General features: G+C 39.2%; 1 protein-coding gene across 6 annotated transcripts in view; it reads left to right on the forward strand.

The window, feature by feature from the left end:
- ECPAS (Ecm29 proteasome adaptor and scaffold) overlaps positions 1-27,744 on the forward strand; it is a 64,828-nt gene that overhangs the window by 25,172 nt on the left and 11,912 nt on the right. For 5 of the 6 annotated variants that reach the window (XM_062599220.1, XM_062599225.1, XM_062599222.1 and 2 more), the window contains 24 exons: positions 191-257; positions 366-488; positions 1,556-1,659; positions 2,591-2,714; positions 5,077-5,163; positions 5,906-6,134; positions 6,734-6,825; positions 8,494-8,628; positions 10,702-10,867; positions 11,283-11,455; positions 11,977-12,078; positions 13,630-13,753; positions 14,762-14,907; positions 15,968-16,022; positions 16,803-16,917; positions 17,837-17,902; positions 18,141-18,258; positions 20,161-20,328; positions 21,202-21,281; positions 22,013-22,118; positions 23,329-23,376; positions 24,373-24,494; positions 25,647-25,797; positions 26,667-26,732. In XM_062599220.1, the coding sequence (XP_062455204.1) occupies positions 191-257; positions 366-488; positions 1,556-1,659; positions 2,591-2,714; positions 5,077-5,163; positions 5,906-6,134; positions 6,734-6,825; positions 8,494-8,628; positions 10,702-10,867; positions 11,283-11,455; positions 11,977-12,078; positions 13,630-13,753; positions 14,762-14,907; positions 15,968-16,022; positions 16,803-16,917; positions 17,837-17,902; positions 18,141-18,258; positions 20,161-20,328; positions 21,202-21,281; positions 22,013-22,118; positions 23,329-23,376; positions 24,373-24,494; positions 25,647-25,797; positions 26,667-26,732 (2,767 nt within the window). The remainder of the gene's footprint in view (positions 1-190; positions 258-365; positions 489-1,555; positions 1,660-2,590; positions 2,715-5,076; positions 5,164-5,905; positions 6,135-6,733; positions 6,826-8,493; positions 8,629-10,701; positions 10,868-11,282; positions 11,456-11,976; positions 12,079-13,629; positions 13,754-14,761; positions 14,908-15,967; positions 16,023-16,802; positions 16,918-17,836; positions 17,903-18,140; positions 18,259-20,160; positions 20,329-21,201; positions 21,282-22,012; positions 22,119-23,328; positions 23,377-24,372; positions 24,495-25,646; positions 25,798-26,666; positions 26,733-27,744) is intronic. The other variant, XM_062599221.1, reaches the window with a different exon arrangement.

Here is a 27,744-nt window from a genome sequence, read left to right on the forward strand (position 1 = left end):
TAGAATATCTTGATTTCTGAACTGTACTGAGAGCTGCTCTGCACTATAGTGTAAGTAGATGAGGTAGAGTAAACTATCTGTGCTGGCCATATCTGGCAGTTAAGAGGTGGGATGAGGGGAAGACCAATGAAATATGAAACATTTCAAGTAAAAAACAAATAATTTCATGAAAGAAATGGTCTTGTTTCAGCCGAATGCCTCAGCTCTTTACCAAGGATATAGCACTGGTGCAACAGTTTTTTGAAGCTTTATGCAAGGTAGGTGCTGATTTGGCTTTGGGAAAAGTTTAGTACTTCGAGCTGTTTTTTCTTTGTTTGTGTCGCTGTGCACTGATAAGTAACAAAACTTTTCGTTTTGTATTGCAGGAAGAAGCTGATACCAGGCTTGCTATTCAGGAGGCCTTATCTATGATGGTTGGAGCATATAGTAACTTGGAAGGAGCCCAGTGTACTCTGATGGAAGCTCTTGTGGCTTCTTATCTAATAAAGGTATTTTCAGTGGAATCAAAATTAAGTAGCTTAAAGAGCATTACTGCTCTCTTTCCTGTTTTCTGACACTGGTGTATGCTTTTTGGAGCTGGTTTCCCTTTTCCTATTGAGCGTATTGCTGTATCTTTGTTGGGGGATTCTGTATGGTGAGGTGAAATATTTTTAATGAGATGCAGTGGCTGGAATAATAACAGTGCAGTTTTCTATTTCTGATTTATTTTCAAAAGAAACAAGTCTTCTGCAGTGCACTGGGTGTCTAGTAGTTTTCTTCTAAGAGAACTTGATGGAGGAGTAACTACTTCAAGTACAATATATGGTGAAAAGCTTTGTGAAACTAGGAGTTTAGTAGAAAGGATCATTCACTACCAAATGGAGATTACAGTAAGGAGTATGATATCTACCATTGTAGAAATCAGGAAAACACTGACTACCACAGGAAAATAATTTCACTGACTTTCTTACTTATATCCTACTTTTGTATAAGAACTTTTAAGGGGTGTGGGCCTGGGTTTTCGGAATCAGTGGCTCTTCTATGTTGCATGTTTATATGGGCATCCAAGGTGACCACAGAGGTATATGTATTTCTAGTGGTTCACCATTAGCCATGTAAGCAGTGTTTTCATATTGGTGACTGCTTTGGCTGTGCACTCAATTGATCTGTATCTTAAGGCAGTATCACTTTACGACTTTCTGAACTCAGCAGAGGAAATGACCTTCATAAGCTATTTTTTTCTCTATCTCTGATTATGCTGCTCCTCTATGTAGTTTTCTTTTCTGTGGACAGCTTCTGTGTGTCAGTCTTCATTTCAAAGTTGCTTTGTGGTGGGCAGTTCAGATGTGTAAGAATTAGAGCTACCTACTTCTTCAGAAGTATGTATATATGTAACTAAACATTTAATTCTCCACTTGTATATTTGTGAGAAGCTAGCTGCTTTTCTTCTCTCTATCCTGTTTCAGTCATGGTGGTATCTGAGGAGAATAGAGCTGAAATGGCAAGTTACAAGGTGTGAGTACCTGTCATTAGTGTTCATTTAAACTCAAACATGTATTTGTTTACTCTCTCTCAGCCTGAAGTTCAAGTACGTCAAGTGGCTGTGAAATTTGCTAGCACAGTATTCCCTCCAGATCATATCCCTTCCAGATACTTACTACTGTTAGCTGCTGGAGACCCGTAAGTGTTGATTGATTTTTCATCCAAATGTATGTGTAAGGTAACATACTGAAAATCCAACATGGCAGTTGGGAAATTGGACTTTACCTAGTGGCATTCTTGACAGTCCTATGGGGTAATATTACTGTGCCTTACGGCAGCCTATGGCTTGGATTCTTTTTCATGACTCTTGTTTCCAGTGAACTGCAGTCACTAAAACAGTGCTTGCTAATGATCAATTGCAAAGTAAAATGCATTAACTTAGATCATTTTTACAGTGCTTAGAAATTCTTTTTTTTTCCTGGTGAATTGTGGCAATCTGTTTTTAACTTGTATTTGCCAAGAGTTAGGATCATGAACATGTGAAAGTTGTCATCCTCTGCTGAGAAGTAGGTGACTCATTAAGCTGTAATAATCATTTCATTTGTCCTTGCCATTCAGGTGGTTTTTCTTATTAACTTAAAGTGCTCAAGTTTTGATCTGTGTAGCTGTTGTATAACTAGAAATGGCTAAACATATCTCTTGCAATGAACCTCTATCATTGTAGAACTGGCACTTTTTCAAAAGCTGTTCTTCGGCTGAGCAAATAGCAGTAAACTTGGTAGGAATGAGCTAAAGCTTGAATATGTGAAGTGATGGGAGGAGGAGGAAAAGAAGGATGTGGGAACCAGAAGCTGCTGTTGAACCTCAGCAGGATGTAAGAGATACAGAAATGAGCTACTCTAGACTGTTCTGCAAAGGCCACTCATCACCAGCCTTTTTTCTTCCCCTTCTCTAGAAGAAACAAATTTTTTGAAATAGCTTTTGAGCTTTTTTCTTTCTCCTTTTTTTTTAAAAAAAACACTTTCTATTAAAAACTGTTTTCTCTTCGAGCTGCGCAAGAAACCTTATTGCTTGTAAAAGGCCATTTGTTCTGTACAAATGTCTATTTCTCCTTTCTTTTTCCTAAAAGGCGGGAAGAGGTGCATGGGGAGGCTCAGCGAGTACTGAGAACACTTCCTGGTAAAAATGAAAAGGAGAGTGCTGGGAAGCAAATGCCTTCCTTCCCTGAAATGGTCCATTACATCCAAGATAAGGTACAGTGCTTCTGTCCCAGTGATTAAGAAAGTTGATGCTCGGCCTACAATTAAAGATTGTCTTGTTTTCCTGTCCAGTTCTCCTTCCTCCCCAAAGAAGCAGAATTAGCTAAAATCAAAATGAAGACCACGTATAACATGTCAGAACTACACTGTCAGGATTAGCACTCATAGTTATTTTCTGCTGGCAATAATCCCAAAGGATCCAAGTGCTAAATAATTCTTGGCTAAAGGATTAGTTTCCAAGGGATTATTTTGCACCAGTACAGTTTGTGTAGATGTGTGGAGGGAGGAATCCAGTCTGCAATGCTCACAGTCCAGCATATTTCACAAAAATAGTTTAATCAAACAGGTTCTTAAAGGGATAGGTAGATTGCTTCCTTGATAGGCCATTGAAAAATAGTACTTTTGCATAAAGCAGTAAAAGTTTCAGGTGAGAAAGGAGATACTGGAACAACTGACAAAATCTGGTTTGCTAACTCAGAGGCTTTAATTATGTATCTTCATTGCTGCCTGCGTAAATGAGGGCCATATAAGTAACCTTTCAAGAGTCTAGTATTATGCTTGAGCAGGGGGTGATCTCCAGAGGTCACTTCCAATCCCAGCTCTGTGTGTGATTCTACCTGTGCATGAAATGCCCAAAGCCATATTCATTTTTTCCTTCATTGTTTGCACTGAGAGATTTCCTAGAAAGGAGTTAAAATTCGTGGGTGTTACACACTTCTAGGGACTGACTTAGCTACAAAGAAGACCTGAAAGATCAATTTAATAATACATATAATATTTTTTTAAAAAAATAAAAAATATATCATTTGTGTGTGTGTGTATATATATAATTATATATATATAAATTATTTTTTCCTCTGATAAATTTCTTTAAAGAAATAAGGGATGTATCAGACTGGAGCACATTTGGTTTTGTGAGCTGTCTTTGAACTCTTCACGAAAAATCTCAACTATAAACGATATACTTTACTCATGCTCTATTTTACTAGTGTTTGAAGTATTTGAAGCTTTAGGGAAAACCTCCTTTTGTCCAAAATACTGGTTACTCAGATGTGGAAAAAATAACCCCAAATTGAGAGTTTTAAGTAAGAAATGGTTGTCCCCTCTCAGTTTATTTTTTAGAATTCCCTTAACTTTTGTAATGTTACTAAATTTTTAGGAAACAGCTTGGTCTGAGTCGTTACTGAGGGTAAACAAGATATCCTTGCTCTCGTAGATACTGAAAAAAGGTTTTTTGAGCTCTTAATCTTCTTTACATGTCCTCAAGGCACATAAAGGAATTTACCTGAAGAATTTTTTGGTTAGTTGTCTTGAAACGTTGATTTACTCATGTGTATCGTGAAATATCTGCAATTGTTGGAGGTTTTTCAGAAGTTCATATGTATTGCTTAGTACAGCAGAACAAGACGCGAAATGACTTTCTCTCCCTCTACAGGGAAGAATATTTAAAGAGTAGGACTGAGTTTGCTGAACGTAAAATGGAACCAGCTTGCTCTTCCAGGAAGTCGTTTTTTGATTCATTATTTAGGGCCTTCAGTTATAGTTCTGGATATCGTTGAGGTCCTAGCTCAGCAAAGGATCTAAAAAGATTGAGATGTGATCACCACTTAATTTCTGTGCAGCAAACATATGTGTCTACTCATGTGTGAGGCTGTGTTAGTGAAACCAGCCCTAGCACTAATCTGCGTATTGTCTAGAGAATACTGACATGGCTCTCTGCGCTTGCACTGGATGCTGTTGGAAGCTTTCAGTTTGCATGTTTTCCTGTTGTCATATTCCTGCATGTCAAAGCTAGTATTTCAGGGAAAGTGAGTTGCTCACCTGCTGCAACCAATCTATCACCTGGAAGGCTGCCAGGCAGCAGGGTCTTAAGTCTCTCTGGTTCTTGGTAGGTGTAGCACAGTGTGCCCACCTCCTAGGGCTGGGGAGTCCTGGCTACTCAGCAGCCTCACCACTCAGCTACAATTTCTAGAGTTGCTTGACTGCTACTTAGCTGGGGAGACTCCGAAGCTGGAAGTATTTCTTTTTTTTTTTTTAATTCAAAAACTTTTTTTTTTTTTTTTTCTTGAGGGAGGGGGAAGAATGTTACTCCTCCTCCAGGCTGTCTGCATTTCCCTTTCATGAACTCAGAACTGACATTTTCTGGTTCTAATACAGAGGTAAAATTGATGGATCAACGGTGCACTTGAAGTCATTTTATTAAATGTGCCTCTGTTATAGAGCTGTTGTACATTTTCATAGGATGAGTGGAGGATAAACATCCAAGTGCATCAGCAAAATCTTGGTGACCTTCGTAGTAGTATCTCTGCTCTTCATGTGACTGAATATTCCACTCTTGATATATTCTGCTGTTTAGGCTTCTCAGCGAATGAAAACTCCAGCTAAATATATGATTGGAACTGCAGCCTTGCCTTTCAATCCTGCCACATTTGGGGAGGTAAGTGTCAGTATTTTGCTTCTTTGGTTAAGTGTACCACTGTTTGTTTAGTGCATGGTAGAGGGGCTAATTGAGGGTTATAATAAGTCACCCTGCCTACTGAAGTTTATCTAATAAACAAATTTTGGAAGAAACTCTGCCTATTTTGTTTTTCTGTCCTTAAACAGGTCTGAACAGGATTTTCACAGGGGTTGGGGCTTATGCTTCAGAGAGGGCTTCTTTCTGAAGCGTATCCAACATAATAGCTTCCCAAAATAAGGAACTGGCAATCCTGTGTAATTTCCACTGTGCTCTCCTTGAGGCTGTTCTTCTCCTAGCAGATTTCCTGGCTTCACTGGCCTGTAGACACAAATTCAGATGTGATGCAAGATCTGTATTAGTAATGCACTGGAATGAGGCCTGCCAAGCTGGATTAAAGTCTGGGCTGAACTACCTGAAAGAAGGTTGCATCAGCTTATGATAAACCAAAAGTCTGTTTATGATTTAACCTCTTTAAATATGTTGTAAGCAGTGTGGGGCTTTCTGCTTATGCAAGCATATTGCAGAAACGGTTCCTAAGATTGGTTGCACTTAACATATATCCTTATCTCATCACTGCCTGTTCTGTCTAAATTTGGTCAGAGGGAACTGTCTTGTTTTGGTTGACTTAAGTACAGCATATTTCTTGTTCTTTCACTTTGATGCCTGCATGATTTTCCAGGTGATTGTGCACTCATGAGAAGCCTGTGTTTTTCTCTTCTCTGTTTAGATAGTCCTGTATCTACGGATGTGTCTTGCTCACAGTGCAGGTGTGGTACCAACTTCACAGAGCTTGGCAGATATGCAAGATCATGCTCCAGCCATTGGACGTTATATCAGAAACCTCATGTCTGGTGACCACATATCTTTCTCTTCCTCCTCCTCTTCAAAAATTGGAGAAGCCAACCCTGTACAGATATATGTTGGCCTTCTGCAGCAGCTGTTATCTGGTATTGGAGGTGAGAAGCTGAGAAGCTATGTGCAACAACATATTTAAGAAAGAAAAGTCATTCATTAGAAATGAGCTCTTGCACCCAGTACTTTGGATTTGGCTTCAGAAATCACAAAATAATGACATAGATACATCTTCTTCAGTTTGAAGTGTTCACTTCTATACTCTGCACTTCCATACTCTGTACTGCCCTTCTATACTCTGTAGGTTGGAGGAAGTAACACAGTAAAATTGTACCATTGATTAAGATAGTGCTTGAAAATTGTGACGCTATGTGTCTGTATTTTTAGTAGCCTTCTCACCGATGAATGCTTCCTATGTTCTGACTTCCTTATTTTGATCATAGCATATCTGAGACAAGTGTAGTTTTAAAGTACTTGCATACCTTTAGAACAAATTGCTACTGGAATATTTGCTTCTGTTAGTTTGTGTAGTGTCTCTAAAAAATACGAAGTCCTACTTTTCCATATGATTTTGTATTTCTAGTAAAATGCAAATCACTGCTTTAAAATGCTTGCTCTTTCTTACCTCTTTTTATAACTGATTCTTACATTGTTGTAAATACTGTGCTTTTTGAAATAACTTCATTCTTCAATGACTGTTCAGGTTTGCCAGTCATGTATTGTCTCCTGGAAGTTGTTTCAGTATATCCAGAAAAACTGGCCACCAGATTTGTAGATAAAATGGACTGGATAAAGGTATGTTGAAAATTTTCGTTTGTTTTTTGGAATGGCGTGGAATAAGCTTGGCATTAGCAAAATCTGGCATTTTCTCAAGGTGGAATGGAGATTTATTTGTAAAACATGCACTTAACTTGAAATCTGATATTTCTACCTATGGTCAACAACTCATGAGATGATGTATGAAAAGTGTTTTTTCGTTCCTTAATATTTTTACTTTTGTAGACTGACCAACATGTTCTGGGCAGCCTGTCTCACCGATTCCCTTGAAATAGTCAGTTTTGCTCTTGATCTGAAGGTCTATTAAGTAGCAAAACAAAAATGAAAACAAAATTCAGCAAATTGTTTAAAAATTGAGGTGTTCCATTTGGGAGATATGAGTGAGCTGCTTCCCAGAAAAACAGAAGAATTAGACAATTAATTGTCTGAGTGCTTTCTGTGCTTTTTTTTCTCTCAAATGAAAACCAGATAAACTAGAGCCCACTGGGGGATAAGCCAAAGAGCATTCAGCTTTCCTTGGATTCTTTTCTCAAGCAGATGCCTTTTTTTATGGTTCTCTTTAAGCATCCAGAGTTTGCTAACCTCTTACAGATTGCAGTGCCTTTGTTTTCAATAAAGGATCTGCCATGAAAAAAATAGTGAAGCAGAAGAAGAATCAGAACGTGTTCTGATAAATTGTCTTGCTGTTGTATGTGCCGATGCACATGACTTACATTCATCTGAATAGATGTGTTATTGAGTTTCAAAGGAGAGAAGTTAAAATACTTCCCCTCCCCCTCAGTGTTGCTTATTGTTTGCAGAGAAATTTTTTTCTTTGGCATAGTATTCATTTGCTATGTTACACTTGCAGGAATGGTAACTGATACTAGTTAGTTCCAGAAATATCATAAATCAAGCCTCGTGTAACTTTACTTGGCCAAGTGGTAGTAATGAAGGAACAGGCCTAGTGGCTTGTCAGAAGTCAGCTACATGATCTGATGCAGGTTGAAATTGGAGTTCTGTTTTCAAGAGCCTGTCATATCTCATTAGTTTGGTGTGCCTTTTTTTTTTTTTTAATTCCAAGTGACCCAAGTCATTCAAAGCCTTGAGTATGAATTTTTCATGTTAATGTGTTGTATTATACATCAAATTAATAGCAGAGGTAAGATTATATATTAAAAGTGGCACAAGGCTTCCTAAATTTAACTTTTTGACAGCCTAGTTGTTAAAAGGTTCTGCATACAAAGTCGATGAATTCATATTGAACTGATTCCTCACCACATTTCTTGTATTGCCATTGAATTAAACTTGTTTACTCTCTTCATTTTTTTCTTTGATTAATAAAAAGAAATTGAAGCCTCTTGTAACTCAGGAAAAGTAGTTCTTTGCAGTTCTGTAAGTTTTTTATTTTATCTCAGTTTAGATGTGAAATGTGGAAGGTCTTCTTTGAAGACAAAACTCAGCAAAGCATTCAGTTGGCATTTAATTGTGGCCAGTGGTAATGTTCATTGGAAAAATAAGCAGGTGCTTATTGAATTGAGTGCTTAGTTTGCTACTTGCTGATAATGTTTGTTCTTTTAAAGATTTCAGAATTAAGTAATATTTATGTAGTTACATGACAGTTGTGCTTGTATATGGCAACACTGTATGAACAGACTGTTTAAGAAGCTGATTCCGTATTTCTTGTTTCTTTTTGAAAATTTCCAGAGCCTGATGAACACAAACAAAGAAGAAATGCGTGAGCTTGCAGCCTTTTTTTATTCTGTAGTGTTGTCTACGATGTCTGGGGATGAGCTTAGGGCCTCAGTAGAACAGCTGATCAAGATGACAAAAGACAATCGTGTAACTACCTTTCTCTGTCCACTTTCTGTTGATTTTTAGTGTCATTTCACTAATAGAAAACCTGATTCTTGCCATTGTGGAGGATATAATAGCCTATTGTATAAAACTAATTACGTGGCTTCTAGCTGGATGATGGGAAGGAGTTTTGTTGTAAGTGAATGGAACAGATCTTTAAAAAAATCTCTGAAGCTATTAAGGTTAGTAAGAGGGTTTTTTGGAGACAGTGCTCATAAGCACAGCTGTCATGTGTTCACCAGCTTTAGTCAGCAAATGTTTCTTTTGTCCCATTGATTGGTAAAGGGTCTTATTACTCAGACACTTTGAATCCATGTTCATGAACAATTAAGATATCCACAGAATTAAGAAAATGTTTAACTTGTTACTCATCCTCCTCCCCTAGCTAAGCCATAGCTCCCTCATGGCTTCCCGTTGCCTCAAGGCCTTTGCTAGAGGAGGCCAGCCTTTTTCCCACCCCCACAATGGATTAGTCAGCAACTCTCCACCTCCTGTAACTGTAACACTACAAGGTGGGTCTTCCTTCCCTCTTTCTGGCGCTCCTTCCCCCTCACCTTATTTTTATCTCTGGATTTTACCACTGCTAGAACTGAAGTCATGAAGACTTCCTTTCTGAAAAGAAGTTGTGCATATTTCTTTCCTGATAGGTCTTAAATTCTGAAAGCTAGGGAAACTATTAGCATTTTAAACTGCATTTTCCCAAAACTTCTTTATGTCAGGTTCTTTAAAGGACTTAATGGGCCCCCCATTTTTCATTTCAGATGACATACTCAAATATTGAGAAGTTGTGATCATTTTGTCTATTACTTTTCTAACATTGATTACTTTGATTCTGTGAAAGTTGAATCTGGGAGCCCAAACCATGTCAGTGTTTGATTTTACTTAGGGTAGAGCTTCTGCAGTTAAAAGGCCAGTAGAGAAGGGTCTTGGTCCCTGGCAGTTACTTTTTGCCCTATCGGTCCTGCTTATGGACTTTACTGGTCCATGAAACAATGCTTGACCTTTAGTAGTGTGTACCTTAAAATAGAAAGGAAAGTGAAAACTGAAGGGAAAAAATGTTTTTTTTGAATTTGAGTCAGCTAGTGCTCTGATTCAACATGAACTTAGTCAGATAAACTGGTATGACTAGGAGTGTAGGGCAGTGATTTCTGGTGGCTCTGTAAAGACAATGGTGGAAATGGGTAGCTGAAGGAGTAAAGGGCCCATCTTCAGCAGGCTTTGCTGCTTGTGAGACCACAGCAAGGGGCCACTTATTCATGGCAAAGCAAGTTTGAGGTTCTCATCCTGGCAGCACAGGTGCACTGATGCAGATTTTTGTAGGGCTGTGGTAAAAACCAATCACTGAACTAATCTGCATGTAACCTCCTGTTTTTTTAAATTAAGGTTGCATTTCAGTCTCACCATCTTATTTCTACACTAAATCCTTTTACTAGAATTCACCTGTAGGAAAAAAAAAAACACCATTATTAAATATTCTTATTGTCATATCAGCACTGGAGAAATTAATGCTCTTGATATCTAATTGTGATAATTAGGTTTCAGTTTGTGGCCTACTGAACTGTGTGGAGGCGTTGTCTTCAGTGTTAGTACATCAAGCATTTTCACACTGAATAATGCAAATTCTGAGTAGTTCTGCTGCAGCACTGCTTCTTATTCAAGAGTAGATTCTGTCCCCTTAATGTGAGTGTCTCCAATTTTTAAGTAGAGACAGTGTAGTAATATCTTGTTTCATCTCCAAAATGCTGTCTTTAGATGAGATCTGAGGGGAGTTTTTTGCTGTAGCCACCAACAGGAAGACTTTGTGAGTTCTGACTGTAGGGTTTTAATAAGTCTTCCTAAATCTCTTAGGAATTTTTAAAATTTTCCTTAAAGGACTCCATTCATCAGAAAGCACTAGCAGTACAAAACAGTCTCTTGTTGCATTGTAAGACAGAACTCCACACTCTTCAAGATGCCTTTCCAGCTGGGTTTTCCATATGTGCTCTTAAATCAGTGCTATTTGCAACGTGTTAACTACTTTGAAAATGAGATCTTCTGCACTGTTGATGTTGTCTGTAGAGCCCGGAGGTCCAACATGGCTCCTTGTTGGCTTTGGGATTTACAGTAGGAAGGTACTTGGCCAAAAGGAAGGTCAGAACAATAGAGCTACATGACGTAGACCTGCCAAACACTACTGTCATGCCGGAACAAGAACAGCTCATAAAGTCAACAACAGAGACAATAGGTAACTTCCCGCCTGACACTTTGCTGCATGTGACGGTTGTTTATCGGTTGCCCATGGCTCGAGACACTTCTACAATAGTCAGTCCATAGATATGTCATCTTGAATTCACTTGCCTAATAGCATTTAGTCTTTAAAAAATGTGATCTGATTGGAAGTATGAATGCAGGCCATCTCAACAAGAATTAAGACTTTTAGGTCACAGACCAGCATAGCACATATAAGTATGGTGCCACTGCCTAGACTCATCTCAGTGACTTCTGTCAGTTTGTTTTTGTTTGAGCATAACACTTCCTACCAGCTGTAGAGGAGATAAGTACTTAGCTTCTTGCTTGGGTAAAATGTAAGTGCCTGCCTGCTTTCCCCCTGCTAAGTAACAATACAAAATCCAAGTCATACTGTTTGCTTTTTTCTTTAGGTTCTTTTTTGGACAGTACCTCACCCTTCCTCGTGGTGGCTGCTTGCACGGCTCTGGGGGAGATTGGCAGGAATGGCCCCTTGCCACTCCCCAGTGAAGGCACAGGGTTTACAAAGCTGCAACTTGTTGAAAGCTTATTGGCTCGAATCCCTTCCAGCAAGGAAACAAATAAGGCAAGATTTCTGTGATGTTATGATTCTTGTTCCTTTCTGGAATCCTACATCCCAAATTCACGTATTATCTGCCAAACTCATCCTTAATTTTTAAAGGAGCTCTTACTAAACCTAGTTAGAATTATCATTAGCTTTAGTGAGTCAAAATTGGGCTAAAAGCTTTCAGAGAATTGCTGTTATCTAACTCTTGATAGTGTGTACTTTGTATCTCTGTAAGTAGCAGCTCACAGGATGGAAATTATAAAAGCTGAAAATAATAATATAAAAAGAAGGAATATCTTCTGCAGTGGAATAAACTAGCCTGGAGAATAATTCTCAAAGGGAGAAAGACCTTTCTGTGTCATATGAAAAAGTTGTGCTTTGGAAGAGAAGTGCAGTGATTAATCTGATAAGTCACTTGTCTAATTTCTGGTACCTTAAGTCAAAGTTCAGTATGGAGGTGAGAAGGAGTATGTTTAAAATATATCTCCTGAACTTGCAGGAGAATTGTGATTGATGCGTTTGTTCTGTTTATATTTAAGATGAAGGAACGAGCAATACAAACATTAGGTTACCTTCCAGTGGGAGATGAGGATTTTCCCCACCAGAAGCTACTGTTGCAAGGTTTAATGGATTCTGTGGAGGTAAGGTGCTAGTTAGGTATTGTTCCTTATACTGCACTGTGTGTTCCCATTTGAATGCTGTTTAAACCAGGGCCAAGTTTGCAAGGGGACAATGTCTGGGGACATATCCTTTTGTAATAATGCACCTGGGTTTTTTAGGGCTGGCTTAAAATAGAGAGCAGAGAGAGGTTTGGGGCTTGTAAACTGTGGACATAAAATATTTCTGAATTTTAAAAACTTGCCACTTGAGGTCTTTGCCCAGTCTCTGACATGAATGTGTCTTCCTGTTTAGAAAAGTACATGTTAAATTATAAGAACTTGTATTAATAAAGCCTAGGTCTATACTTGGGCCTTCAAAAGTTCCCTAGAAATAGATGATTTAAATACAACTTTTCTTATTAGAATGATATTTACTGATGTACTTCACTTGAATTAGGAGCTTTGCTTCTTCATAGGAAGCTTTATTTTGTTAGTCTACATGCACTAGTGTTTGTACTACACTGTGTTCCTTCATAATACTGAAGAGCTGCTTCACGTATTGCGGCATGCAAGATAGCAAAATTAAATAGTCAGGGAGTTTTATTTAGTGTTCTTCATTTACAGCTTGGTTTTACCTTTCTTCCTTAATCACACTGACATAGGATTCAGTGTTATAGAGGCAGCTATTGAGTATCAGACAGACTAGACAGATTACATTGCTGAGTCATCCAGCCTGGTGTAATCAAACAAAAATAGTAAGAACACTGTGTACACATCTACAAAATGATGTTTAAGTGCTGTGCTTATCTCCTGGAACAGCTCAAGGGTATTGCAGCTTTCTTTATAGAATGTATACCTGGAAAAAAAAAAATTGATCTTAGACCGCTGGAGGTTTTGGGCCTACTTCTCTAAATGCCTGAGCATTTTCTGCTTCCACAAAAAGCAAAAACAATCTAGAAGGTGCTCAGCTGATGTGAAAACCAGTTTATATGGTTAGAGTCGTCATAAATAATGGCAGGAGGTACCAGAATTCTGCACATTCTGTTCCTGAGGGTCTTGGGCAATAATGTAAAGAGAATAGAAACAAAGCAAAATTTTTGCTTTATCTTTTCTTCTATGGAAAACAAATCTTTTCCTCTCCTAGCAATGATCTGCTTCTGGATAAAATTGCCAGAGGATCTTGTACTACTGGTTACTACAACAAGGTCACAGTAATTTTTGTTGATAACTGGCAGTCCTGTTATCACTTCTATTTTTGTTTGTATTCCTTTGATCTTGTCTCCCCAATTCCTTCTGTTCTCTAACTTGAGCTTGCAGAGAGACTGTCAGATGCTTTGTAGGAGCAGTGTTGTAAAAACAGATGTGGGGTTTGGGCTCTCACGAGGTATTTTGAAGGGTTGGATGGTTTACATCAATTTCAGTGGGACTGGGCTGCTATGTAGTTTCAAAAGCTCAGCATCAATGTGACCTTACTGCAAAGGGGTGCTGAAAAACAGGGCAGAGGGAAGATACTGCAGTCTTGTGAAATATGAAGTTTTACTGTTTATTAAATAAGTACTGTCAGTCATTGAGGTTCTCTTGTGTTTTTTTCAGGCCAAACAAATAGAACTGCAGTTCGCTGTTGGTGAAGCTATTACCAGTGCTGCTGTAGGAACCAGCTCGGTGGCTGCACGTGATGCATGGACAGTCACAGAGGAGGAATATATCCCTCCTCCAGGTAGGCCATCCTAATACAGAAGGCTGGAATGAGAAACAAAATCTTACTGTTCTGGCTCAGCACTGGGCTGGTTCATAATAGTGGAAGTAAGAAATGCTTTGCATTTGTTAATGCAATGCTCTGTGTTTTGCAGTGCTGGGTTATTTATGCATCTTTTTACTGCTTCAAGTCCATCTAGTCAAAGGGTAGAATACTTTATTTCACTTGCTGTTTAAATAGTTTCTTGATGAAATCTCGTCACTTTGTCTCTTTGACACTGCATTTGTTTAATTTTTTCATTGTAGCTTCCAGTGTTGAGTTAGTTTCAAATTTAACACACAAATTTTAAACATTTTGAAGCCTGAATTGGAAAATAGGGTGGTAAGATTAAATTTCAAGTCTTTTTCCAGCAACTTGGATTGATATGATTAATAGAACTTACATGAAGTTCACTGTTCTGCACATCTATCTGACTCTGGGTAACCTGTTTATGGACTGAGATTCTGACCCCATTAAAATATGAGCATGATAAAAATGCTAGCTCCAAAATAGACAGATGTAGATATCGGCCTCAGCTTGGGAAACAGATGCTTAGCATTTTAAGTGAGAATGATCTTAAATCTCAAGTGTATACAAACCTGACCACGTTTAGAACTCAGAGTTTGCATTTGCTTTTGAAATTTTGAGTCTTCCCAGCAATAAAATGTTGTCCAGTGAATCTTACATAGTCCAAATAGTGCTTCTTGGCCATATGTTCTGAAACACTTTAATGAAGGGTTAGGAAGCTGCTATTCAGTGTTTTTTTTTTTTTCCTTCCCAGGACAATTTTTTTTCCAGTGACTCTAGAGAAGGCTTTTCCTGAATAAGTAGAGGTGAAGATGTCACCTGAGCACTCATGAGGCACTTGAGTACTTGTGTGCCGATTAGGTTTCCATTGCTTTTGCACATTATATTGAAATTAAAAATGAGTGTGGCTGTGTGTGGAGAGTGACAGCTCCTTCTTTCCCCTACCCCTTTTCTTTCATACAGATTTGAAAGTGAATGATGTGGTTCCCTGGGTTCTAGACCTTGTTTTGAACAAGCACATTATCAGCCCCAATCCGCATGTAAGACAGGCAGCCTGCATCTGGCTTCTGTCAATGGTGAAGAAGCTGAGCACCCACAAAGCAATTAAGGTAAGAAATATGCCTTATTCCAACCACTGGTTCCTCGTCCCTGCTCTTGCTCCTCACTTCCTTTAAGTACCTTCTGTACCCTTCACTTCCATTTCCCCCTTTTCCCCGTGCTGCTTCAGTCCTTGCTGAGGTCCTTTGCGATGTGACTTGGCTTATGGTTCTAGGGGAGCATATTTGTTGGCAGATGAGTAGGGCTGTTTGCCACATTTGTAAACATCTGACTTACATTCAGGCCAGTCTGATGTTGGTATAAATAACTGTTATAAGATGAAATGCTAGTACATCTTTCCTTGTGAAGAAGAGGTCATTTGCTTCAGAGTTTATCACAGCTCTGCTCTTAAGTCCTTCCACAGCTCTGCTCTTAAGTCCTTCCACAGCTCTGCTCTTAAGTCCTTCTTGAACTTAATATTTTTGGTGTGCTTTGATGAAACTTTATAGTTAGGGTGCTTGTCTGTGATGAGACTCTGAAATGTGAAAGGTCTTATGCAGAGATTTAATCAAGTACTCCCAACTAAAATGTCATCTCCCAGTACAGAGGTACTATAGTCTGTGATGGGGCCACGTAACCACTTTCTGGCAGTGCTCTGCAAGTAGTTGATAAAGAGCTTTGAGAAGATAGATACTTTGCAAATTAGTGTTCTGTGTAAACCTTGCCATGTATTATGCTTGTCTAAATGATTAATCTTGCAGGAGGTAGCCAAAACCTCTAGTCTGGGCATGGAGGAAAGGTGTCTTCAAGTAGAGGATTGCCCAGTCTGGCTGTAAGCCAGATTTATGATCTGTGTGTTACTGACATGTATTAGATGACAAAAATAAAGTGTATAATCTGTAAATGGCATGGGAGCTGTAGAATCTGGGCCAGTAACTTAATGTTTTGTCAGCTGCCGTCAGGCTGTTGCTTGCCTCTGTGAATGGAAGATAGTTCTTATCTTAGGTGTAGCTCAGATAGGCAACTCCTCTGATATAATAACCTCTGTCTGTCTGTTAGAGACCTGCCTTGAGACCAGACGAAAGATGCAAAAGCTGAAATAGAAATAATGTCCTTTTTCTCATCTTTCAGTCTCATCTCAAGGATATTCAAGGTGCATTTGTTTCAATTCTGTCAGATAGTGATGGTAAGTACTATTGTATTTTAGGAGTTTTATCTTTTTGTAGGATCCTAACAGACTGGAGGGAATTGTTAACAGCCAGTCATGCACACACCCTCTGTCAGCCAAGATTAAAAGATGTCTGTAGAAGCATCCACATCTGCAATAAAAGGAATGCTTCCTTTTGTACTGTTACACGCAGAAACAAGAAGCAAAGCTTTTCTCTGTTCTCAGCTACTGTAGCAGAAATCTTTTCCTGCATTTGCCCCTGCAGACTGTAGTAACAAACTGTTCAATGCCTCTTCTCTGCGTTAGGCAGCGGTGTGCATATTGATGGAGTTCCACATAGACAGGAACTCTCAGCCCTCTTTATAAAAAAAAATCTCAAAAATCCACCCATGGCAGCTCGTGGAAGAGGTGGCATCTGATGGCCTAATTAGAGCTCATGGAAGTCAAAGAAGAGGATATTAGCATTACCTTCACTGGATTTTGTTCAGAGGCCAGCAGTGTTTCAGCAGAGTATTTATAGCACTTTGGATGCTCTCTGCTATTTCAAAGTGAGCAGTGATAATATTAACAAAAAGGTATCACTTAATATTGTGGGGGTGAGGGAAGTGTGTGCTTTCAGAACAAATTACTGCTTCAGAATCCAGAGCCTGTCTCTTGCCAGAATAGATCAGCTCTAAAATGGACAACTGAACTGCAGCACAGAGCTCCCACTTCCTAGATTGTTACTTTAGTTGGATCTTGTTGGAATCTGTTTATTACTACCTACATGTTCTTCAACTTTTTAAAAATCTCTTGCAGAACTTAGTCAAGACATTGCTTCAAAAGGTCTTGGGCTGGTATATGAACTAGGAAGCGAACAGGATCAGCAAGAGCTAGTCACCACACTTGTTGATAACCTTATGACTGGGAAAAGGTATGGTAAGCTCAGAACGTAGTAAGAGTACTTTGATCTGTGTGTCTGATGGGAACAGAAATGTACTTCTGTCTTGTGCAGAGAGAGAGATTATGTGGCAGGGGAAACCAATATCCACATGGATGAATGAACTGGGATGTTTCTCAGTTTAGATTAGGGTTTGTTGTGACTAAAGTTACTCCAAATTTTATTCCATTTTGAGTTCAGCAAACCTTCTAAGTAATGATTTGTTCCTGTTCAAGCAGTTCAAATTGGTTTTGTTTTGGATGGATTCCCTATTTGCTACCTTGTGTGATTGCAAAGGTCAGTGGCCTTTTGCAACAACGTGTCTAAACGATGTGAGTGCCCCAGAACTGGGGATTTGCCTTGTGTCTGAAATGTATCTTTTGCTGAGGAAGTGTTAAGTCACTCATCTGTTTTAGTGACAAAGATGCTGGTCTTAAAAGACTGATGGCTAGTAATCATGTTGGATGAGTGCTGAAAATCCTACTCCTACAGCCTACTCCTGGCTAACCCAGTGTGGGTGTGGCCACTGTGAATGACAAAAATCTATAATAGGAGTGTGGGGGGCTCTAGTGGTACAAAAAGGAAGAGATGAATAGAAATTATTTTTTTTTCCTGTTAAAGTAGGGATGTGCTCTCTTTGTACCTATCTGTGTTTTAACTTTTGCTTTCTCATTGCACAGCAAAACCCTATCTTTCTGCAGCTTCTCCTTAATAATACATATGGTAAGGGTTAATGAGATTCCTAGCAGTGTGTGTGGTTTTGCACACCTATATGTTTTTTTGCAGGACTGGAACCTAAAGAACAGTAGGTTACTGAATTAATAGAGCAAAACAAATTTACATGTTCTATAGTGTGCAGTCCATTCTCAGAGAGGATTTGGCAAAGCTAATACTGGATCTCTTTTACCACCAGAGCCAAACATGAGGTGACTGGAGAAACTGTGGTGTTTCAGGGTGGCCTGAGCAAAACTCCAGATGGGTAAGTTTACTGGCAGTCTCAATGTCAGCACACATCCTGAAACAGTGTTCCCTTTCATACAGATCAAGTCCATGAGCAGTCATCACTGCTTGTTTTCTAAATTACCTGAACTGTTTTCTTGCAGCACAGATAAAATACTTCTCTCTGTTCACTTTAGGCTGTGATTTGACTATAGCTGCAGATATTATGGCACTTCCGTAGCTAAAAATAGTGATAACTTTCCTTCTGTTTTCCAAAGTCAAGGTCTTTCTACGTACAAGGAGCTTTGTTCACTGGCTAGTGATCTTAATCAGCCAGATCTGGTGTACAAATTCATGAACCTGGCCAACCATCATGCCATGTGGAATTCTCGGAAGGTAATTTGTTGCTTTCATACCCCTTCTGTTCCCTCTGTCAACTCTGAAAACAAACCGCATTTCTCTAACTCTGCCTGTATGGGCCATGTATAACTGTCTGTGAAGGCTTTTCTGTGTTGATACTTTGGTTTCAGATCTAATGCAAGTTCACCAGTCTAAGAAGCAGCTTTAAGATCACTTGAAATTCTTGCAACAAAACGTTGCTATTACACTGTTCAAATCATCCTACATTCCATTTTGAATCTACTGTGATCATTTCCTGTTGCTTCTGGGAATGTTCAGAGGCCAGGTCCTGGTGTGTTCACACAGTAAGTTAGTATTTTAAAAATTGGGTGAATTTTCAGATGCAAGAAAAAATGAGCTTTCTTACATAAGAAGTCAGAGCACTAAGTAATCAGGAGCAAGCGGTTAGAAGCCCAGTTCCCAAGACGCCAGTTTAACCACTGTTGTCCAAATAGTGTCCTTTTTTTAACTTATCAGATGGCTCAAGTCTTTTTTTTTTTTTTAAGCTGCTGGAATCTTTTCCAAAACCAATATACTATTGCATCCATTTCCTGCAAAAATGTAGCATCATAAATTTTAAAATTTATGTACAATTGCAGATATCTAACTTGGGGCCAGCCATTTTTTTTCATTGGTTTTATTTTCTAAGTGTACAAGAACTTGTTTTGTTTCTGTAATCAAGCAGTGCACTTTTCATGCAAGATCCTGGTAGGCTATATCTTCTATATTGTAGCATTCATTCGCCCTACCTGAGATTTTGAGTTTCTGGCAATGAGACTTAGTGCAAAAAGCAAATCTCAATTTTAACTTTTGTCCAAAGTCTAACAAGTCAGCTTGTCTCTTAAGACGTCCCTCTCTCTGCATTGGGACTCCAAGAGGCATAGTGTGCAGCTGAGTCCCTCCTAATTATACAGGATTTCACAAGCCAGGATGTGTCAGGAAAATTCACTCAGCAAGTATAGGATGAGCTTCAACTTTTGAATGAACTGTAGAATGTCTAGTTTGGAAGGAATATCTGGAGGTCTGTGGTCCGACCCTTCGTGCAAGGCAGTCAGTTACAGGGCTACTCTCTTTTCCTTGCACTTTCTGCAGCCTCTCAGTCTTCACAACAGTGGTGGTCACTGGAAGTAAAGGTAGAATTTGTCTTTTTTAGTCTTCATTTTCTAGACTGTGACCCAGAAAGTACATCCTGTCCTGTGAATCCCTAAAGTGGGATTTGAGTGGCAGCTCTGACACTGCAAGTCAAGCAGTGTGGATGAAGTCCCTAGAGGCAATCTCTGTGCTGCTGCCACTGAGCAATTCCTCTTGTGTTATCCTGCCAATTCCCATAGGATTCCATGGGCAAGTATTTATCCCATTGCGTTAACAGTGGGGCCCTGTTGTAGAAAAAGATATAAATGAATGTTTGAATTTAAAGCAACTATGGACACTTGCAAAATAATAATTCCCAGAACTTAGAGAATGTGCATTTTACTTTTTTACTTTTAATTTTTAAGTTTCTAAATTATTCCTAAAGTATCCAGTTCTTCTAAATGCAGATGAGTTGTAGGGAACCAGTGGTTGGCTCTTACTAGTCTCTTAAACTATTTTTGTAAAAACCTACTCAAATCCAAGTCTTAATTCTCTACCACCTCTTTTGCAAAAGGTATCAAACTAGACGTCTTGAAATAAGAAAGGGAAATATGAGAGCAGTATATTCTTCTCTGTGTGATAGTATGTTTGAAATTACTGTGGCACTGTAGCACTGACTAGGGCTAATTCTGGTATCACTTTAACCCTTTAAGTCTCTTTTATCTTAGTACCTAAACTGTCAGTGAGCTTTGCTACTGACTGTGGTGTGCCCAGGAACAACACTAGAGTGACTAGATTGTTTCTATTTAAGTTCTTTTGTCATTTCAGGGAGCAGCTTTTGGTTTCAATGTGATAGCTACCAAGGCAGGAGAACAGCTGGCTCCGTTTTTGCCCCAACTTCTTCCACGGCTCTACCGTTACCAGTTTGACCCCAACCTTGGCATTCGACAGGCAATGACCAGCATATGGAACGCCTTGGTCACTGACAAGTCAATGGTGAGCGAATATCAAGCCTTACTAGAGTGCAAAAGTTATGGACTTGCTGTTAGCCTCACAGAGATTGTCATGGGAAGGCAGTATCTACTTTACCTAGTGAAAGGAAGGGTTTTGCAGAAAGGGATGAGACATTGTCCTGCAGAGCAAGAGATGCTGGAATCAAAGGACAAGGTGGAGGATGTGCAGAAACTGTGTTGCCTCTTGTATGTGACAGGATATTCCAGAGCTTTTTTGTGTAGCTGATGTTCAAGCTTAACTTAATACTGAGCTGAAAGTGGAGTCTTCTGCACTTGTGATAATGATTATGAGCAGTTTCTTAGAAATCTTTATAGCTGAAGATGCTGTTTCCAGAGCAGGACCATCTAAATCTGTTTTTTCAGGTTTTAGGTGGGAAGAAGCTCATGGGAAGAAGCTGTCCCATCAGTTTGAGAACAGCTGCTCCAATACAAGTTTCAGGAATAAATGGTTTTCAGGACTTTCCCTTCCTCTGGCTTTGAAAAGTCTGGAACTGAATTTGCAAATCTTCTTTCCTAGCAAGGCCAGTCTTAGCATGAAGTCCTTGACTCTGATTCCTCATCAAAGAGCAACTGCTTTTCTTATGAGATACATCATTTGCTACTGCTTCTAAACCCTTCTGCTGAAAAAGAACTGAAAGGACCATAGTCTTTCCATGTATTCTCTCACACTCTAAGCTTGAAGCAGTAGAGAGAAAGGCACTTCTAAAACAGAGACAGAATAAGCTTGTGCAGGGTCAGCTTTGATGTCACTGGTAACTCAATGCCATTTTGAACAACATGCTTTTCTTCCTTGTGGTGCAGGACTGGGACATGTCATCCATACCTGTTTTATGATTATACTCTTTTCTCCTAATAGGTTGATAAGTATATGAAGGAAATTCTTGAAGACTTAATCAGCAACCTAACCAGCAATCTGTGGAGGATCAGAGAATCCAGGTATTGCTTGGAAAAGTAAAAAAAAAAAAAAAAAAAAAAAAAAAAACACCCCACTTATCACGTATCACTTCCTGTCCTTTCATCAGGACGGAGCCCAGTCCTGCAGTCTGCACCTGAAGTGCAATACAGTCCTGAAGCTATTTACTTCACTGAAACTAAAGATTTTTTTACTACGTGCAACTTGAATGTAATATGAAACAACATCCCCTGAGGGAGGAGTTTTCTGGTCATAAAGTTCTTGGCTATCTTTGAACCCAAAGAATTGCTAATGTTGCAGTTAGAATTGATGTGGCTGCATATGTACTTACTTGGCAGTAGGATGCCTTTTAGTATGACATTGTTCATGGTTTGTTTGTTTTAGTTTATAGTTATGCTGTATTGAAAATATTTGTTCTAATCTTAGTTGCAGATTTTAGACTGTTGTGCTTTTCTTATGTGCTTTACAGAAAATAAATCTGAAACAGTATCATAACTGGATATTTGTGTTAGCTGGAATTTCCATTAGAATGACTTTCTGGATTTCACCTGTCTGGCTGAATGTTTTTTTTCCTCTTCTAAAGGAGGCGTTCTTATAGCAGTAGGTTTATTGTTTGGTGAAAATAAGGAATGTAAAATGCATTTCTCAAGGTTTTTTAAAACCATTTACTCTTATATTAAAAAAAATCTATTTATGTATACCTGAGATCAAATAAATACACTACTTAATGGAAATAAAATTTTCTTATTTGCAGTTGTCTAGCACTGAATGACTTACTAAGAGGAAGACCTTTGGATGACATTATAGACAAACTTCCAGAGATCTGGGAAATCCTGTTTAGAGTGCAAGATGACATTAAGGTAAAAGAAGTGATAATTCAACAGAAACTGCCAACAAAATCAGACTCACGTATTTTAAGAGGTTTAAAAATGATCACTGAAAAGAGATTCTCTGAGAAGCCAAGTTGAAGCCAGTTAGAGTTTTGGTTATTAAGCAGACTACAAGCTCAGGCCTCTTATAGTTTGCCTTTCCTTGCCCTTTAAGTCCTAGTTTTCATCCTTAACATGTTTGTTCTTGCACATTCAGCACTTTCCTGGATATGAAAGAATTCTTAAGTATATGCTTAACTGTAAGGACAGAAGTATTTATTTTGGACTGTTTGTGTTATTAAAAGCATTGCAGGAATGAAATCGGAGTCCTTAGGTCCTTCCAGGTTTGAACCATGTTCTCCCTGGAATCAGACTTTCCAGCTCAAGCTTAAGCAGTGCTGAGCTGTTTGTAAAGCACACTGTATACAACACAGCTGATTCCATATTAGTAAACTTAGTGTACGTAAATGTTCCTGAACACAGAAGCCAGCTGGCACAGAATATCCTGATGCTGTGCTAGTAAAATATATTACCCTCCAAAACAGAGCAGCTGCCTGTAGACTGCATATAGGGAAAAGTCCCTGGGACAGTAATTCCTGAATTTTACCTGGAAATGGCTTGGGATAGTGTACTTGGGGCAAATTAGAATTGTGCTCAGAGCCATCTAAGAAGGCAGCAGTCTAGGGGACTATGTTCTAGCATTTAGGAATATTGCTAACTTTGCCTTAGTTAGTCTGGTGACTGGATGCTGTTGCTGTCACGTGCTGCTAAACCAGCACAGATTTTGGTGTTTGCTTTTAGTCTCTTTCTGATCCTTAGATATTCAGTAAAGTAAAGCACCGCTAAGCAAAAAGCAGTTTACTGAGACAAAGTATACACAAAGGATTATGTACTTCCTTTTGTAGTAGAAGGCTGTGTAGTTCTTGGACTGGAGGAGGGAGCAGGGAGGATAACCAAAAATAACGCCGCAGAGGCAAATGTAAATGAAAGTGAGGACAGCCTCATTGTGTCAGGCAGCACTTTTAATGGATTGGGCATTGAACAGACCTCATACTAGGTGGGCTAAAGACTAGACTTGTTTAGAAGGTATTGTGTGTTAGCCATGAATGTAGTTTTGTCAGTACTATCTGTCTATAAATTAGAATTGTTACACAGAAGATCTAACAATGTTAACAATGGATTATTGACTTTTTTTTTTTAGGAGTCTGTACGAAAAGCAGCAGAACTAGCTCTAAAAACATTAAGTAAGGTAAAAATATAACTTCAAAGCTTGTGCATGGAGAGTTTGGTGTGTGTGGTATCAGATAATCATTCACTTTCATCTCTGCAGGAGTGACATTTCTGTTGTCTTGAAAAGATTTCTGGTATGAGATGCAGTGATGAACAGAACAGTCCACTAGAAAGCATTTGTAATAGGCTTGACCCCATACACTTCCGTACTTTTGGTATTGGTGGAGTTCTGGTGCTTGAGGCAACTCTGATGTTACATTCTGTGCAATCCCAAGAGGGAGATACTGAATTGTTGATGTGCTTTTATGGGTCCTTGATGTCCTTATTTTTTCTGCTGGGCATGAGATTTAAGGAAACTTTATATAAACTGGAACAGAGTGCAGTTAACCAAACACAGTGGAACCTCACTAGTCTGAAACTCAGTAATCCAGTCTGGACTGTTTTCTCTGATGCTGTTGCCGCCACAAGATTTTTTGGGTGTAGTACACACATTGCTTCATGTTTTGTTTGGTATTCCTCTGAAAAAGTTATTTCAGTGGAAACAAACACATCTGAAGAGCTGTGTTTGAAGTCACAGTTTTGGCAATACATGCTGTATAAAATGTCAGTTGCAGAAGTGGTGATCCAGTTCCAAAACATTGCTGCTGATATCAGTCTGTTCTGATCTGAGCCGGCAGCTCTACCTTGAACAGTTGAATCCGTGTGGCTGAGACAGGCTGTCTCTCACCTGGAAGATCATGTGGTCCATCTCTTGATCAAGTTGTGAATCAGTTTCTCTTACCTGTTTGGTCTGAATTTGCCTTCTTGGGAAGCTGACCATAGCTGTGAAGTTCCTTTTAGGAACTTGGCTCAATGTTTTGATGATTCTTGGAGAAGAGAATGATGGTGTAGCCGAGTTTGGCTGTGAGAGGTTCCTATATTTGCTATGACTTTTTTCTGTCTGACAGAAGGTACTTTAATGTAATATGAGAGGAGTTTGGATATGCATGCAACACTGATTCTCATCTCTTGCCAGGTCTGTGTGAAAATGTGTGATCCATCTAAAGGAGCAGCAGGTCAGAAGACTGTAGCTGTATTGCTCCCTTGCCTCTTAGACAAAGGAATAGTAAGCACGGTCACTGAAGTCCGATCTCTCAGGTTAGTTTTGCATGGGTCTGGTAAATTAGCTGGTGATGAGCACACGGTTTGTCATGAGGGAACCCAGTTTATTTGTTTGAATCACAGAATGTGCTTTGTGTTTTTAAGTCAGAAGTTCTTCCCCCAAACAGCCTTCCAGCTGTTCTTTTCCTTTTCTTACTGCGTTCAAACGGCAGTGCTGAGAACCTCAGCTCTCTCTCCAGAAAGTCTGGTTAAAAAAAAAAAAAGGCAGCAAGGTTAACTAGTCTTAAATTTTTTACCTTGTAGTATCTGACCTCTTTGCAAATGCCCGGATTTGAATCTCAGCAGGAAATTCTCTTGGCTTTATACAATTGGTAAACTGATCTGCAAGGAGATTTCTGTGCTTAAGGCTCTCCTTCATTTTGTAAATGGAAGAGTCATGTCTTATTTCACAACTGGTTCTGAGTAACAACAGTTCAAATTCCAGAGGTCACTTGGTCATACAGTTCAAATAAGTTTTATATTATGTAACAGTTTGAGGTCCCTTGACATTTAGGATCTTTATATGCTTGTCAATTTGCAACCTTGCTTATAACTTCCTTTACTTGATGGACAGAAAGCTGCAAGATTCAGACCTGAAGTATAGCTGGTCCATGCAAAAATAATTTTCTCTTATTGAACATGATTATTCAGGAATTATAAAATACTTCCAACAAACCAGTATGTATTTCTTGAATCGTTTCATTCCTCTTGAATGTTTGGAAATGCTGTCAAAACACTGCGGCCAGAGAGATGCAGTTAGTCTGAACCTAAATAGTGAGATTTGAACAGATTGTTGTAATTTTGTTTTTCTTGGGTAGAGACTTATTTCTGAGGTGACTTTGCCTGAAACTACTTTAAAACATGAAGAAACGTTATTTCTTCTTGCATCTTTCTCTTTGGCCACTCCCTTTGTTACATTCTTGCCAAACTAAGCAATTTCTGTGCCAAGAATAGTTCCCATGCAGGCTCAGGAGTCTAGATATGATCTTGCTTAAGCAGAAAAATATACGGTGACTTCTGTTTTCAAGAAAATCTGTCCTGGTGTAATGGACATCTAAATTGTTTTTTCTGTTGGTACTGAATTGGAGCAAAAAGATCTTTCAGCTAAGTCTGTAGGTTTTGATGGTGACCTCTTTGCTCTCCTTACAGCATTAACACTCTTGTGAAGATCAGTAAAAGTGCTGGGTCTCTGCTGAAACCTCATACACCAAAACTTATCCCAGCCCTGCTGGAGTCCTTGAGTGTGCTGGAGCCTCAGGTTCTCAATTATTTGAGTCTTTGTGCAACAGATCAGGAGAAAGTAAGTGCAATTATTATGGAAAAGTATCAGCAGAGGGGAGAGACAAAGATTTTTAGAGCTTCATATGTTCACTCTGTAGGCATGTACAGAAAAAAGCAAATATAGCTCAGAAATGTTCAAAGGTGTGAGAAGAAATAGCTGAGTCACTTTAAAAGTCACTGAAAAGTTTATCTTTTACAATTCTGTAAAAAGTGAGATATAGTCATTGGAATATGACTGGATGAATTGTTTTATGGGGAGGCTCGGGAATTTTTTTTCTTTATACATTACACATCCATGTATTTCAGAAAGTTAAGAGTAATAGCAGTAAGAACTGTTGCTAAATACCATTTGAGCTCCAAACACAACTATGGAAGAAGTGAAGAGTTGGTCTGTAATTATTATTTGTACTGCACCTGTATTATCAAACTTTGCTCTGTTCTTCCAAGGGATTTAGCTGCAGGACTTCTTATGACATAAATTAGAAGATATGCATTAGCAGTATGGGCTGGAGTGAGGTGTTCTCACTACTGCATCCTTTAACCTGTTAAAAGATGTTAAAGGTGTTAATTGGTTGCAGTTTTCCAGGAAAGTGACTGAAATCCCCCTCACAAGCAAAATGAGCTAACTTCATTTTTTTTTTTTTTGTTCTCATTTGTTTTCGTTTTCATGATGGCAGGAGTGTGCGATTCAGCTCCTGTGCACCTACAACTTCCATCCCTCTGTAGAAGGGAAACATTCATAGTCTGTAGGAGTAATGATGCCTTGTTTTTGTATGTCTGAAACGGGTTCTGGTTTGAATTTGTGAGAAAGTTAGCTGTAACTCATGTTGACGTTTCCACTGACTTCAGGTTGACTTTTGTCCTTGATCATCTTCCTATTTTATTTAGACTGCAATGGATAGTGCCCGACTTAGTGCTGTGAAGTCATCTCCCATGATGGAAACGATTAACATGGTAAGTAATTCAGGAGGGTTCCTGTTTATTGTTTCCTGTAGGATAGCAGGAATCAAAGTAAAGCCTTAACCAGATTCCTCTTCAAACCCTATTTTATTGTCACATCTCCCTGTTGATGTCTGTCCATCTTTCAGATACTGAGTTTTCTCACCCTGCCCGTGCAGCTTGTCCCTCACATCAGTCGTAAATGAGTGACTCCATTTGGAGTTGTTTCTCCACCTGAGAACCTGCCTTATCTGAAGAACAGGGCATCTTTCAAGTGCTCTTCTCTGGATAACCCAGCTGGTTCTGAGTTATGCTAGCTGCCACTTCTCATCTTTGGCCCTGTTACTCCACAAAAAATAATAATAAAGCCATTGTTCTTAGGACAGGTGCTGTTCAGGCCTTGGTTCCTAGTGCCTTAGACATCACCACTTGAGTCTTGCCAGTGTTTCACATGGTGACTTTTGAGAAAACTCCAATTTCACTGAAAATCCTGTCAGCAGCTAGTACTTGGCACTGTAGTTTTCTGCCAGTGGTGGGGTTGCTGATGTCCAGACTGTACTGCAGAGCTCACAGCTATGTGTAAGAACCTATCCTTTACCTTTCCCCTTTTCAGCAGCCAGAGACATGGGAACAGGTGTGATGTGTAAGCTCCTGAGCATTTCTGGGTGAAGCACAGCCACAAGAGCAGTTCATTTCCTGTACTTACAGAAAAGTAACAGCAAAAGCCCTTCCATGTCTAACAGGATTTGGAGCTGCTAGGACTCCCTGTGCCAGAGGGAGCTGTGTTTTGGCATCACATGGAGAGCTCTCTATAAATAGTCTGTAAAGCACGTGTGGGTGAAAGGCTCTGTGTAAAAATGTCCTCACTAACCTGCTGCAGGCCAGAGCAGCTGCTGCTGTCCCTCGTGCTGGCCATACCTCTCCTGCTCCCAGCCACAGGGGACAGATGTGCTGCCCTGACCATCACTGCTTGAGATTTCCCATGGAAGGGGAGAGATTTTACAGTTCCTTAGAGCAGCATGAAGAT

Source organism: Rhea pennata, chromosome Z, assembly GCF_028389875.1.
Source record: "Rhea pennata isolate bPtePen1 chromosome Z, bPtePen1.pri, whole genome shotgun sequence".
Lineage (NCBI taxonomy): Eukaryota > Metazoa > Chordata > Aves > Rheiformes > Rheidae > Rhea > Rhea pennata.